General features: G+C 41.4%; 1 protein-coding gene across 1 annotated transcript; it reads left to right on the forward strand.

The window, feature by feature from the left end:
* The first annotated feature begins 10,822 nt into the window (after positions 1 to 10,822).
* On the forward strand, positions 10,823 to 13,853 carry sox11a (SRY-box transcription factor 11a). The gene has a single exon (XM_036134207.1). It carries the CDS (start codon positions 10,994 to 10,996, stop codon positions 12,101 to 12,103), a length of 1,110 nt encoding a protein of 369 aa, XP_035990100.1. The 5' UTR covers positions 10,823 to 10,993; the 3' UTR covers positions 12,104 to 13,853.
* Positions 13,854 to 15,359: the final 1,506 nt, after the last annotated feature.

The raw sequence follows: 15,359 nt of genomic DNA on the forward strand, positions 1-15,359 counted from the left end.
GGAGTTTCAGTCAGGCTTCAGAGCTCATCATAGCACTGAAACAGCTCTGGTGAAGGTCACCAATGATATTCTCATGGCCTCAGATAATGGAGTTGTGTTTATACTTGTCCTGTTAGATCTCAGTGCTGCATTTGATACAGTTGATCACAATATTCTCCTACAAAGACTTGAGCATACTGTAGGGATTAAGGGAAAAGCATTAGGCTGGTTTAAATCTTATCTGTCGGACAGATTCCAGTTTGTTCATGTTAATAATAAATCTTCCTCAAACTCTAGGGTCACTTGTGGAGTACCACAGGGTTCAGTCCTTGGACCAATTCTATTTACTATATATATGCTTCCGATTGGCAAAATTATCAGACAGCATGGGATTAATTTCCACTGTTATGCTGATGACACTCAGCTATATTTATCCATAAATCCTGATGAATCCAATCAGTTACTTCGACTGCAGTCATGTCTTGATGACATCAAAAGCTGGATGACTTTAAATTTCCTGCATTTAAATTCTGACAAGACAGAAGTTGTAATCTTTGGGCCAGAGTCTTCAAAAAATAAAGTTCTTAATCAATCCCTTAATCTGGATGGCATTAACTTGGCCTCTGGTAATAAAGTTAAAAATCTTGGTGTTGTTTTCGACCAAGACATGTCATTTAAATCCCATATTAAACAGGTTTCCAGAGTTTCCTTTTTTCACCTCCGGAATATCGCCAAAATTAGAAACATTCTGTCCAGGAGTGATGCTGAAAAACTAGTCCATGCATTTGTTACTTCAAGGCTGGACTATTGTAATTCTTTACTATCAGGAAGTCCACAAAATGCAGTTCGAAGTCTTCAGCTGATTCAAAATGCTGCGGCAAGAGTTCTGATGAAAATCAACAAGAGGGATCATATGTCTCCAATTTTAGCTTCCCTTCATTGGCTTCCTGTTAAATCAAGAATAGAATTTAAAATTCTCCTTCTAACGTATAAAGCCCTTAATAATCAAGCTCCATCATATATCAGAGCTCTGATTACCCCGTATGTTCCTAACAGAGCACTTCGCTCTCAGACTGCAGGTCTGCTGGTGGTTCCTAGAGTCTCTAAAAGTAGAATGGGAGGCAGATCCTTTAGCTATCAGGCTCCTCTCCTGTGGAACCAACTCCCAGTTTTGGTCCATGAGGCAGACACCCCGTCTACTTTTAAGACTAATCTTAAAACTTTCCTTTGTGACAAAGCTTCTAGTCAGAGTGGCTCATGTTACCCTGAGCTATCTCTATAGTTATGCTGCTATAGGCTTAGGCTGCTGGAGGACATCAGGGTCTAATTTTCTCACTCTACTGATTTCTACTGTTCTTCAGTCTACTGTTCTCCAGTTTTGCATTGTATTACATTGAAATGACTGTCGTCATTTCAGCTTTTAACTTTTTGCTCTCTCTCTTTTTCTTCATAGTAGGTACACCTGGTCTGGCGTTCTGTTAACTGTGACATCATCCAGAGAAGACGGCTCACCCGCTACTACCATGTAATGTAGAACAGATTACTAGATCAATGTGTGCTTCTGTGCTTTTTTGTTTCTCTTGTTGTGTCTCTGTTCTGTCTTCTGTAACCCCAGTCGGTCGAGGCAGATGACCGTTCATACTGAGCCCGGTTCTGCCGGAGGTTTTTCCTTCCCGTTAATGGGTGGTTTTTCTTCCCACTGTCGCTTCATGCTTGCTCAGTATGAGGGATTGCAGCAAAGCCATGTACAATGCAGATGACTCTTCCTGTGGCTCTACGCTTCCCCAGGAGTGAATGCTGCTTGTCGGGACTTTGATGCAATCAACTGGTTTCCTTATATAGGACATTTTTGACCAATCTGTATAATCTGACCCAATCTGTATAATATGATTGAACTTGACTTTGTAAAGTGCCTTGAGATGACATGTTTCATGATTTGGCGCTATATAAATAAAATTGAATTGAAATTGAATTGAATTGAATTCTAACTGAAGTCAAATTCCTTGTTTTTACACACTATCTTGACCAATAAAGCTGACTCTTAGCTCAGTCTACACAACAGGTCAGCTAAAGAACCACGTCTTTTTCAGATTTAAAATAAGAATCTGTATTCACTCTCATACCCAGGATCATTAAGACGGCTTTACTTACTCCACCAGATGAACCCCAGCTGTGATTGATGAAAATCATATTGCCCAAATAACCCAGTGATTGTGGTTTGTCATGACAGGACCCAGTTGCATTTACTGTATTTGTTGAACTATAAGGCGCACTTAAAATCCTTATTTTTTTTCTCAGGAAGTGATGGTGCACCTTATATACTGTTTTGCTTACTGACTGATTCTATGTGGTAAAATGCACTTAAAAACCTGTTAAAATGTTTAAGTACGACTTTGGTTTGCAACGAAGCCGCTCCGCTCACTGGATATTAGGAGCATTACGGTACACTGTGTCACTACCTGATAGGACCCCTAAGCTGTCTACCTGACTGCCTGACTGTAATGTCTAAACTAGAAGTGCATTCATGTAAGGCAGCCTGGAGTATGCACTAGCGACAATAAACCTGGTAAGTTAATTAAATATAGAAGCTACGTTTATTTTGGCCTTATGTTAGAAACAGGGCAGTGTAGTCCAGCTACTATATATATATATATATATATATATATATATATATATATATATATATATATATATATATATATATATATTAAAAAAACGCTAGTATGCAAACTTAACCCTTTAAAGTATGATAAAGTCAATAATTATCAGATGCTCAAAATTTTGATATTTATTAATGATTGTTTTTAGCGAAAATAAAATATTTGAGAAAAAATTGCCTGGTTTTCTTTGAGTTTTTCTGAATTGTAATTAGTACATTAGGCTTCTGTGGTCATTGCGGTCATAAGATGATCATAATCAGTAAAATAGATATTATTTGCAGTATAAAAATACATTGCACACTTAATCAGCATTTTGCTGATTAAGCATTTTGCTGATTGTCATTTTCATAAAATAGGATGTGTTTATCATATTTATCGACATATTTAATTGATTGAGCAGCTGTTCTTCAGGAAAGTAATAATGTCTTGAAAAAGGTTGAGGACTCCCAAGAAGTATTGTATCAATTGCGAAATCTTAGAATTCGTGGAGTTAAATGACAAAAAAGGATGCAGAGGGAAAAAAAACAAGACAGATATTCAACTAACAGCTGGTGACTTTCTGGCCCCAAGCTTATTGTGCCTGGGATGTGTCCACAGGGCATGGATTCTCAATTTGTCATGCTGCTTTGAACTGTCACCATTCAAATGGTAGCGCTAACACCATAAACCAGTAAAACCTCAGAGCACAGGATACAGATGAGGGTGACTAAGCGCAGCAGCGGCCCCACACGAGTCTCCGCACACACCGGCCAGCAGTCAACAATCTTATCTTGTGTGGAGGCGAGTCTGGGCTGGCTTCAGTGGGAACAGCTCTGCACTTCTAAGAAATCAGGTCCTTGAATGCAACTTTATCAAGGTTTGTTTTTTTTCTTTTTCTGAAGCTGCTTGTTTGAACACAGCACCTCAAGTGATTCATTAATTTAACCTTGTTGCACCACGCAGAAAACAACCATAAACATGGTTTCTACTTATTACTGCTACAAACAAAAAAAATAACGTGGTTTTCACAGAGTTTGCATTTACAAGGTAAAAAAATGATTCAATCCTGGCACGTCAAGCATTGCATTTCCAAAGTATGCAAAGTTTCCTTGCTTTCTCGGTTATTTCCAGCAGCGTGTGAGAGAGCAAGACCTGACCTGCAGCCATACAATCCATCAGCATTAGTCCTACACAGTCCCCAGACTAAACACACTCTCATTACAGTGGCTATGAGTGCCCAGAGGGCTCTTCCTCTACACAAGTTTATTAACACAAGACACAAAATACAATGCGAAACCAGGGTATGCTGGACTGTTACAGTAAACACCACTTCAGTGCTTCTGGTATATAATTAAAGGATTTAAATGGCCTGAGCTTATTGGGAATGACACGGCAATATGATTACTGTGGAACATGCTGTACTGTGTATAAAAGAGTTGCTCCAGGATGATGTAATCTCCTTCAGGCCGCCGTGGATAAACGTCTGTGGTGTGAGGAGAGCTGAAGGCAGGAATAAATCAAGGTAGAGCATCCTCCCCAACTAGAAAAATCAGCATTGTCCTTTAAAACCCCCCTGCTTCCATTTCATGCCCCCAAAACAAACCCTTTCGTGCCTGTTTACCCAGAGTGTCAGGTCCCATTTAAGTTTTATTTCTAGTTAAGTACTTTAATGAATTATTGAGATAGTTTTAAAATCTTATATTAATTGACTCTGTAATATTTTTCTCAGTTTATGTATTTTTAATCATCATACTGGAGCAACGTTTTGCTGCAGTTGCACCTTTACGTCTTTAAAGGTATGTCTCAGAAGTTTCTCTCTGACCCCTCTGCAGGGTTCCTTGGTCTCCATGATGCCGGTTACCGGTTTACTAGTAACTTCTGAAAGCAAGGGGGTTGCATGAAAAAATATTCAGTGCAAACACCACTAAATTTTACTTACATTTATCTGTGTAAAGGATAAAGAACAAAAATTGAGAATTTTATAAGCATTTATTTGTAAATCAACTGGAAAAGCCTGTTCACATCTGAATCATGCACTACGTTCTGTTAGTTCATCACATAAAATCCCAATGAAATACATTAAAGTTTGTGATTATAATGTAATATGAGTACTGCATAGCCTCTGTATTTTATTTAAATATAGTGCTTCATCCAACGTGGTGCATCACTTGGCAAAACTAAATCTTTCTGAGCCCTCCTGTTTTCCCCCCCAGAATGAAACACAAATTTTGCATTGGCCTCAAATTTGAGTTTATTCCCTTTAAATAAGGTTTGTATGTGCCGGCATAAACTTTGGCCTCTGGTTCCAGTTGTTTGTATCCCGGGGATAAACATTTCCAGCAGCAGAGTTCCTGAAACATCAGCTGTTTACATTCAAGACAAGATCCTCCGCTCTCAAATATCTGCTAAGCACTGGACCTTGAGAGACAGAGGCCACATCAAGGAGGTCAACAAAGAACTCGACACCCTGCAGATACATTTGCATTGAGTTGAGAATGTAAAGCAACAGCAGGGCATAAAAGTGCCTTTGAGGCACCAAACACCTAAGTGGTAAAACAGCAGCCGCCAAACTGCTGTAAAACCTCCCTTATTGTCAGAGTCCCTCTTATCTGTGGAGGGAGAGGGGAGGACAGCCTGATCTTTTTGGGGAATGAGAACGTCGCTACAGGCAGCCTGCGAGACAAATGCAGGACCCGCTGACGGGGCTCGTTTTGGTATCATCTCACAAGTTAAGATAGCAGAATATGCTTTCAGTAACTGGCATACATGTGCACACTATACAACCTCAGAACCAGAGCTGGTCTAAGATTTCACCTTCACACAAACCGTGGACAAAGTTTGCTGTTGGAGGCAGACAGAGGCGGATTTGTCTTAAATTACCTGCTGCTGGAACTTGTTACATAAATCCAGAGTATAGCACCAGATTACCAGTGAGCGCCTGGGCTATACGAGCCCGAGGCCTCCAGTTTACAGTATGGCAGTAAACGCTGCAACTGGCATAGAGAGGATGGTTGAGAATGTGTCTGCCAAGTGAAAAGTTAATTTGCGTTTTCATTTGCCACCAAAACAGCCCTGTTTCCTGACCTCCCGCTTTTAGCCCCCACCTCCCCTCCACCCCATTGTGAAGCCATCAGATAGCGGCTTCCAGAGGTCCACACCTGTCTCAGGGCTATGCAGAAGAGATGGATGCATGCATTTTAAGCATCAGATAGCCGCTAGCAAGGGTTAGTATTGATCTAACGCTTCACTGGGCCTTTGTGAGAGCAGCAGCTGCTTTCGGGGCTTTTAGATAAGCAATGCAAGGGGAATTGTTTCTCCTAAAACCCTTTTTTTTCCCCTCAGCATGCACACATGAAAACCATCACTTAATTCAACACCCCATCACTCTAGAATAAAATGTCTTTTCCCCTGACATTAAAATCTGCAAATAAGCATTAAAACATTTGCCTTCGGGGGATTGGAACGGGGATTGGAAATCACACAACGAGATGCAGCTCTTTGGATTTTCCTGTTTAATCATCTGTCTCCAGAGTGGAAATAAAAACACTACATGTTGCAGTTTTTCTTCTGCTATCCTCTTGGTTTCGGCCACAGTTTCAGGCGTTATTCGGAGTTGCTTTGCTGGGATGGGACGAAACGCATGGGGTAAGGGGGGGTCTCTGCGCGCCATGGCAATGAGACCCTCCCTGAGACGAGTCACAGGCTGCACAGTTGACACCGGCACCTCATTCCCAGCCAATAATGAGCCATGCTAATGAGCAGGACAGCCACCCCAGCGCTCATCATTAAACAGCGTGGTGATTCATGTCCACATGAGACCGTGGTATGAAGGCGGTGAAGAGATGACGCTAGCTGCAGCGACTGGCCATGCAAAGAGAGGGAGAGGTGGCAGGAAGCCTTCCAGACCTGTAATCGGCCGCTGCGATTATTTATCCATATCGCTGATTTGTTGATGTGTGAACTACCTTTGAGCAAACCCTGGCACTCTACTTCAGAACCTTTTTTTTTTGTTTTGTGCCGCTGCCAAAGAAAGAAGATATACAGCTACGAGCCGCTTTATTAGGTACATTTGTTCCAGTGCTTATACGCGGAGCCTCTCGGCCAATCACATGGCAGCAACTCGATGCATTTAGGCATCAAAACCTGTGGAGGACGACATGCTGACATCAAAAGAAGCATCAGTGTGGTGAAAAAAGATAATTTCTCAGAAGGAGAACGTGTGTGACTGGTTTGGCTTTATGATAGAAAATCAACAGTATCTCACTATAAGGTATGCACACTGCAAAAACGGAACTAAAAGGTAGTAAGATTTTCTTGAAATGAGTGCATTTGTCCTTGATTTGAGCAGGTGAATAAGATAATCTGCCAATGGAATGAGTTTTTTTTTACCCTTAAAAAGATAATTAGATGTACTGCACTTAATATGAGATGATGGAGATGAGTTGTTCCTGTTTTAAGTGAATATAACCATATTCTATTGGCAAATAATCTTATTTACCTGCTCAAATCAAAGGCAAATACACTTATTTCAAGAAAACCTTCCTTCTGTTTTGTTCCGTCTTTGCAGTGCAGAATCCAATCTCAGGGCGCACAAAATATCAAATCCCCAGCCAATGGGATACAGCAGCAGAACACCACAAATAGTGTTGTGTTTATTTTTTAATCTGATCAATCCATAATTAATAATCAACATTAAATTTCTTCATTTATCCTAGATGTCAGTAATTTAGTACTCCGGGTTATGGGCTACTCTTTAAAAGCCCCTCTCTGCTATGAATAACCTAACCCAGTCTGCTGGCTCAGGCCTGTAACCCAACCCCGCCGTGTTAAATCAACACAAACTGGAATGTGTCGTATTTTACACATTGCAGGGACAGCAAAGTAACCCAAATTGGGTTATTTTTACCCAACACGTTGAGATGCATACGGTGCAAACAGCATCGTGGGTAAATGCTCCCAGACCATCAGTTGATTTTTGAAAGGAAGGAAAAGGAAAACCCCTCAGATAGATCCATGGGGACACAACGTATTCTGAGAAGAAAACGCGTATTTGCATGCAGAACCCTCCTGAGACCTCAGCTCTGACACATACATCTGATAAGGTTTAATCAGCACAGGGTGGGCATGATAAAGCATTTCGGCTCTGTCTGGGAGAGCCAAAGGTTTTCCTCTATTTTCCAACGATGGAAAGGTGTGAGCCCCCCTTATATCCCCCGACATTTCTCTCTCTCTCTGTCTCTCTCTCTTTCTCAATCTGCTTCTCTTTCCGGAGCCTTGCCTCCTTTACCCCTGTGTTTAATTTTTTTTCTTCTCTCTCTCTCCCTCTCCCTGCTATCCTGCCTCTGTGCTTTCTGGGCTCGCTCTGTATCAGTTGAGACACTTTTTAAGCCCCAGCTGGGGGAGAATACGGTGGCTTGGTGGGGGGAGGGTTTCAAAAGGGTAAGTGATTGCCCTCTAGGGGACGAAGCAGAGAGGAAAAAAGCAGGACGCCTTATCGCCCGGGCCTCCAATAGCACTGCTGGCTGCCACCCAGAGCCACGGGGGAGGCGTGCGGAGGGGATGGAGGAGACGCCAGCTTGATGCTGCACTGCCTCTTGACACAGCAGACTCAGCGGGGTTTCTTCCATCTCCTCCTGCCAGTATGGGCACCGTTAGCTGCGGCGCAGGCTAATGCTGCCGAGCGCCGCCGCTGTACGCTCCACCTGAGAAGTCAGTCAGACTGTAAAAAAAAAAATAACAGCTTGTTTATCTCCCTTTTTTTTTTTGGTAATAATCCATTGCCTCAATTTGTTCACACAAATCCGCCGTTTGAGTGATGTGGTCTGTTTTATGAGATATATTATTATGTGAGGTGGTGCAGGTGATGGCTCGCCGTAAACACGAGGGAAGCAGAATGTACTACTGACCTACTTTCTTCATTCAAATGAAGACATGGAAAAAAACAAGGGGAAAACCGTACAAAAGCCTTCAAAAAAAGAAGAAAATTTAATATATGGACCACCACCTGGCTTCATGGTCAGTGCATGCTTGGATGTTCTCATAATTAGATGTTCTCACCCTGAAAAAAAGAGGGGAAAAAGAGTGGATATTTAATTTTGTTTCATGATGCCAAATAAGATGTTGAAATACAAAATGTTTTTTTAATGACCAAATATGAATGAGTAGAGATTTAAATTTAGTTTGAAATAATAAAACAAAAAATTACCAACAAATGAAAAAAATGAAACATCTTATGTTCCTAGAGAGATACCCGATTCTTCAACCGTACTGCGACTGTAGGAGGCACTGTTTGCACTGAAGACTTTCCAAATGTTTCTTTTTAAGACAAAACAAATACAGAGGAACCAAAGAAAATGTGTCATTTTGCACCTTGGCGGTTTTGTTAATTTTTTCATACCAACTTTTGTAGCCTTACGTGACAGAGCTGTCTACTTCTGGGCATTTCACACCAGCTTTGACAAATGACAACTTAAAGTAATTTTCTATATTTGAATCATAACTTGCTGTAAGGAAACAACATTTTATGACTGCAGTAAACAACTTCCACCAGCAGGATGTTGCTCAGTTATTTTGGTTGATAAGGGGTGATTATCTCTCAGATAACGTAATGCATCTCTATTACTGATCAAAACACTTAATTACAATAAAAAGAATAAACTGATTTGAGTCGGTTTAAGTAAATGAATACAAAATAGTTTGTTTAGAGGAGTAAAAGGATGGTAGAAACGGATGAAATGGCAACAGGAAAATACTAAAAATAGGGGTTGAAGTTAACCCAACAGCAAAAAGAACATAAAATGAGTTTGGAAGAGTTAAAAAAAAGATAAATGCCAGATTTTATGGAACTGTGAGCCTGATGTAAAAACACTTACAGTTACAGTAAATATAGGCAGTAACATCAAAGGGTGAGGCATACATTTTGTCAACACAACTTAAATTGTGGATGGAGTCGTAACTGGAGAACAAAGGGCAATGTTTTGTTTTGCTTTTTCAGTGATTTCATGTTTCATTTCAAATATGAAAAAAATTCAAGCCATATTCAAATTTCAAATGAACCATTTTCCCCTCCACTGTCGCCACATGCTTGCTCAGGAGGAAAGATTGCTGCAAAGTCCATGATTTGATACAATCAAAGGGTAAATTGTATTTAAATAACTGAATTTCAATCTGTCATTATGGTTCAAATGATTTGATTACGTCCTTCTACATAAATTAAGTGCCTTTTTTTGTAAAGTACCTTGAGATGACAGCTGAATTAGCGCAACTAAAATGTATTTAATTTTGACCACACAAAAATGCAGCCTGTATTGCAACTTAATGTTTTTTTTACATCACACTTTTGAAAAGAAAACAAAATAAATACTTTCTGTTTGTTACTCTTTTTGATGACAACATCCGAGTCTGAAAACATGCACGTAACGCAGTGACGTCATGGGGTGCGAGGTGAGGTGTAGAGGCTGCCAGAGGTCAAGGATTTGAATGTAATAATTTTTCTTTCAATATGAGAATAAAATAAAACACAATTTAAATATTTGCGCATCAACTTTTTACATCAAAAAATCCATTTAAGGTTTTGTATTTTAAAATAAATGTTCAAATAACCACTAATTTTTATGTTTTTAATTACTGTTTCTGAAATTAAATGAAATTCAATACGCTGGACCCCTCATTAACATATCTGTAAAATGCATGAGGATCTACTGGAGTTAATAACACCGCAGTGTTGATATGAAGCTGTTTCCAGCTATAAAAATACATTTGGTGGCAGACAAGCAGACGCACCGACGCAGCAGGCGCCTGCAAAGGCGTCCAAGCGCCACCTTCAGTATCCAACCTGACGGAAGAGGAGGAAAAGGACAATAAGTCAATATCTTCCAGAAATGCATGCGGAACACATTGTGTTTCCACTTAAAAATAGCCTCCTTATAAAGTAAGAGGAAAAATATTAGTAAACAGAGGTTAGGCTTCTGTGCGCTGCTGTGCGTAATGCTGCTCCGAGGAGCGCTCGGCGCTGACTGTGTGTTTAATATGCTTGTCTCGCCCGGCGTGTTGCCCCAGACACTATATGTAGCACAAATCCCCACCTCCACTCCGATGAGAGCATGGCAGGCAGGAATGAAAAGGGTTAACCGGAGTCCTGGAGTCTTCGGAGTCTGCTGGGCGGAGTGGAAGGAGCGGGATTGGATGACTGGGCTGTGACGCAGGGGAGATGAAAAAGCTGATAACTAGTTAAGAAGGCAGTTTGTAACTCTGGAAAAAGAGAGCGGAGCTTGAGACACGTTAAGCATAGGACGTGGATGAACCAGAGAGCGAGCTGAGCCGTCCTGGCGGTGAGGAGCTGTTAGAGACTGCAAAGTGACTCCGAACTGTGGACAATGGTGCAGCACACGGACCACGGCGAGACGGATGGCAGCATGTCCAGGGAGGCCACCGACTCGGAGGAGAGCGAGTTTATGGCATGCAGCCCCGTGGCGATCAACCCGGACTGGTGCAAGACGGCCACCGGGCACATCAAGAGACCCATGAACGCCTTCATGGTCTGGTCCAAGATCGAGCGGAGGAAGATCATGGAGCAGTCCCCGGACATGCACAACGCGGAGATCTCCAAGCGCCTGGGCAAGAGGTGGAAGATGCTGAAGGACAGCGAGAAGATCCCGTTCATCAGAGAGGCCGAGAGGCTCCGGCTCAAACACATGGCCGACTACCCCGACTACAAGTACAGACCCAAGAAAAAGCCAAAGCTGGACAGCTCCAAACCCTCCGCGCCGTCACCGGAGAAGTGCGGCAAGATCGCAAAGACTCCCAGCAAGAAGTGCTCCAAGATCAAGACCAAGAGCGGTTCCAAGACCTCTCACGGCTACGCGGAGGACTGTGTGTTTCCCAGCCTAAAAGTTGCAAAGACTGTGAAAAGTGAGCTCACCGACGAGGACGACGATGACGAGTACGAAGAGGACTACCGGATGGGCTTTAAAGCGGGAGACGAGGAGCGCCTGAGGCCGTACGGCGTCGCCAAAGTCCCGGCGAGCCCGACTCTGAGCTCCTCGGCGGAGTCCGAAGGGGCGAGCATGTACGAAGAGGTGAGGAGCCACAACAGACTGTTTTACAACATCAAGAGCATTTCCAAGCAGGGCGCGCTGCACGCTGCCTCCGTCTCACCAGCATCCTCCAGGTCGGTCTCCACCTCCTCCTCCTCCTCCTCCAGCAGCAGCAGCAGCAGCAGCGGCTCCTCGTCCGGAGAGGACGCGGACGACCTGATGTTTGACTTTAGTTTGAATTTCGCTCCGAGCGCCGCGGGCTCCGAGCTGGGCAACCCCAATTCAGGAAACCTGTCCCTGTCTCTGGTGGATAAGGACCTGGACTCTTTCAGTGAGGGCAGCCTGGGCTCTCACTTTGAATTCCCAGACTACTGCACGCCAGAGCTGAGCGAGATGATCGCAGGGGACTGGTTGGAGGCGAACTTTTCCGACTTAGTCTTCACATACTGAAGAAGAAGAAGAAAAAAAATAACAACCCAGAAACTGTTCCTCTAGTAATAACAGAGAAGGAAGATATGAAATTATATGTGTCCTGCTCAGATTGTCCCAAGCCCTGCCTCTTGTGGGTTTTCTCGCAGAGAGGAGGAGGAGGAGGAGAAGGAGGACCGTGATCCGAGGTGAGGTTTGAGGAAATAGATGCTTCTGAAGCTGGTAGCAGAAAAAAAAGAGGAAAAGAAGGCAAGGTCTGCAGACTTTTTTTTTTTATCTGACAGCATGACAGGGTTTTATGGATTTTTTTCCCTCACAGGTCTGCATTTTACTGCTCAGCTTGAACAGACCGCAAAGGGAAGAACTTCTATGCATCTTATCCTCTTCAAGACAAAAACAAACTGCAGGGAGCTGAACTCGGACTGTGGACTGTCTCAAAGCAAATCTGTGAACTGAAGATTGTTCAGGACGCTACTTTTCAACGGTTTGTGTAATTTCTAAATGCCGCAAAAATGTTGTTTTATTTTTTTGATTTTTGGGTTTGTTTTCCTTTTTTTTGTAACTGATTCCTTTTACCTCCTGGTTTGGAAAAATCAAGCAGCCTAAAACCTCTGCAGAGTATGCAGGTGCGGAGGACACATTTTGATACATAACAGACCTCATCTTTTTAAAAGAAAAAGATATTTTCAGGCATATTTTTGTACAGTTAAAAAGGGAATGTTCTTACTGTGCTTTCAGTGAGTTTCAGGCACTTCTTCCCTTTATCCTTTGTTTTTACGCATGCAAGGTGAGTCCTGGTTTTAAGGATTAAGTTAAACAGAAGACTTGCATCAAAAATGCCTTGTGATTTTAAACTAGGTTTTGTACAGTTGTAGAGCAGATTTGTTGAGTATTTGTAGACGATACAATGGCATCATGGGGGAACACATACCTCAGAGCTGGAACTAGTTTTAAGATTGTATATGTACTGTAATATAGTAAAGTTAGGAGTTTATGTATATCATACTCGTGATATGTGGATGGGTCCCGATCGCAGGTGTGAAACTGGATTCTTTGGTATTTTTTATGGCACATACTGTTTTTTCCCCCCCTTTCTCATTTTTTTTGTGCAATATATACTCTTGAGATACAGACCATCAACAATTGTAGCAAGTGATGGAAAAACAGACTCGTGCACTGTCGACATCATCTCGGGTTATGATGCTGAAGCCTCTCCGGGCAGGGAAATAAACAAAATCAGCTGGAACTGATACAAAACAACAGTAATGTGGCCTCGTGGTGTGATGCATGCTATTAAAACATATATAAATTTGAATGTTATTCGGATCTCATAATGGGGCATATCTGACAGCAAAGAATCTCACACGCTGATTGCAAATTAAGGATAATAAGAGTTCCACAGGAAAGGTACATAGTCTGATTAAGTGGTGGCCTGGCTTTATTTTAACAAGCAAGCAAAAAATAGAACATTCCATAGTCCTGTTTCATGAAATGAAACTTTATTTTAAAAACTGAAGACTGCCTTCTTTTTTTAAAGACATGAACCACAAACCTGTATTTTTTATTTCTTGCACTTAAAAAAAAGCAGATATTGTTTATTTTTTATGTGGGTCTTACATATGAAGTTTGTTTGATTACGAGTTTTTTGGAATATGGCCTAATTATATGCCGAGACGTTTTTGTTGGAGGTTCTGGGCAGTAGTTACTTCACATTCCAAGTGTGAATCTGTCTTTGACTCATCTTTTTAATAAATAAGTACCTACCACCATACACTGTCCTTTCAGTTTGTGAATATATGTACACAGATGTATTTCCTGCGTTTTTGAAAAGGATGTGACGACAGAATGATTCCTATTTTGTACGTAGGCGGAATTCTCTTAAATGGATGGGCTCAAACTAACATGTGAATTCACATTTAATAAAAAGGAGAAAAAAGAGAAAAAAAAACTTTTGAACTGCGGTGTTGAGGTGCTTTACTGTTCTCGGCTGTCTTCTTTCTTTCACTTGCCTTAGAAAAAAAAAAAAAACGGACTCTGCTTCTTTAAGAACTTGAATTACCCGCTTGTAAGTGGTCCGGGCTCTGATTGGTTGTCTCGGTGGTCCCCTTGGAAACAGAGCTGGAAACAGGAGCTGCTGCTCTCAGCGTGAGGGAGCTCACAGTCTGTCTGGCTTTCATTCAGAAAAGCAGCCCTCCACTCTTAAAGCACTCGGCACACAGCAGCTTGTAGATCGCAGGAGGAACTGTCGAAATGGGATGTGCAGCTCAGGGGTTAAGCAAAGCAGTTACTGACGGTTAAAATAGGTAGAAAAAATATCAATATTTGTTGCAGAGGAGCCGTAAATCCAGTCATTCTTAATTTTGAGTCAATGAAACTCAGCCATTGGACAAGCTTCTGCAATCTGCTGCTTTTCACGTCTCCCACAGTGGCTTTTTTTTATTTTTGTGCAGAAGAAACATGGTCCTCTGCTGTGGTTCTTTAAATATAAAAAGGTTTAGTTTTAACAATTTGCTTTGTTTTGATTAAATATCTTTCTAAAAGTCCTACAACAGAGCAACACAAATGGTGCAAGGAACTAATTTCTCTCTTTAGTCATTTTATCTTTAGCCCAAATAACAGATTTCCCTTTTGTTTGCCATAAAGATAGAACATTCTTTAGCAGCAAATGTATCAAGTCACTCAATAGTTTTATCTAAAATATAAAATTAGGAATATGATTGTTTCATTTAATGATAAACCCAATGTTCAGTGATAAATGTTAATATAACTTAGTGAAACATCTTTTTTCAAAGATTTATCTAAATTTTGTGAATATAAATTGTATTCAGTAGAGTGGAGGTGAAAAAATACTCTTGGGATTGGAGAGGTTGCTGACCCCTGTCCAAGGCCAATTTAAATAGCAAAAAATTACTAAACATGTACATTCAGTCATTTTTAAGTTTCTCTCACCAAAAATCCATCCTTGTATGGTAAATGAAGGGACAGATGTAAGGATAATAAAAACAGTAATGCTTTAGTCTTAACCAGTGCCAAACATGGGTGGAGGAAAAAAAAACAGAATTTAAAATAAGATTAGTATTGCTTATATCATAACCGAACTGATTGCATTGATCTTCCGAGTCCCTGATAGGCCTGTGCTTTGTCTCAGCAACATTAACAGGACACATCCCAGCCATTTACAATGCCATGTGAAATATAATTAGCAGCACGGCCAATGGTTTACAGTGGTTACGTCTTCATGGTGTTAGGAGGCCGTGGCGTCTGGAGAGCAGCAGGA

This window comes from Fundulus heteroclitus, unplaced genomic scaffold (assembly GCF_011125445.2).
Source record: "Fundulus heteroclitus isolate FHET01 unplaced genomic scaffold, MU-UCD_Fhet_4.1 scaffold_765, whole genome shotgun sequence".
Taxonomy (NCBI): Eukaryota; Metazoa; Chordata; class Actinopteri; order Cyprinodontiformes; family Fundulidae; genus Fundulus; species Fundulus heteroclitus.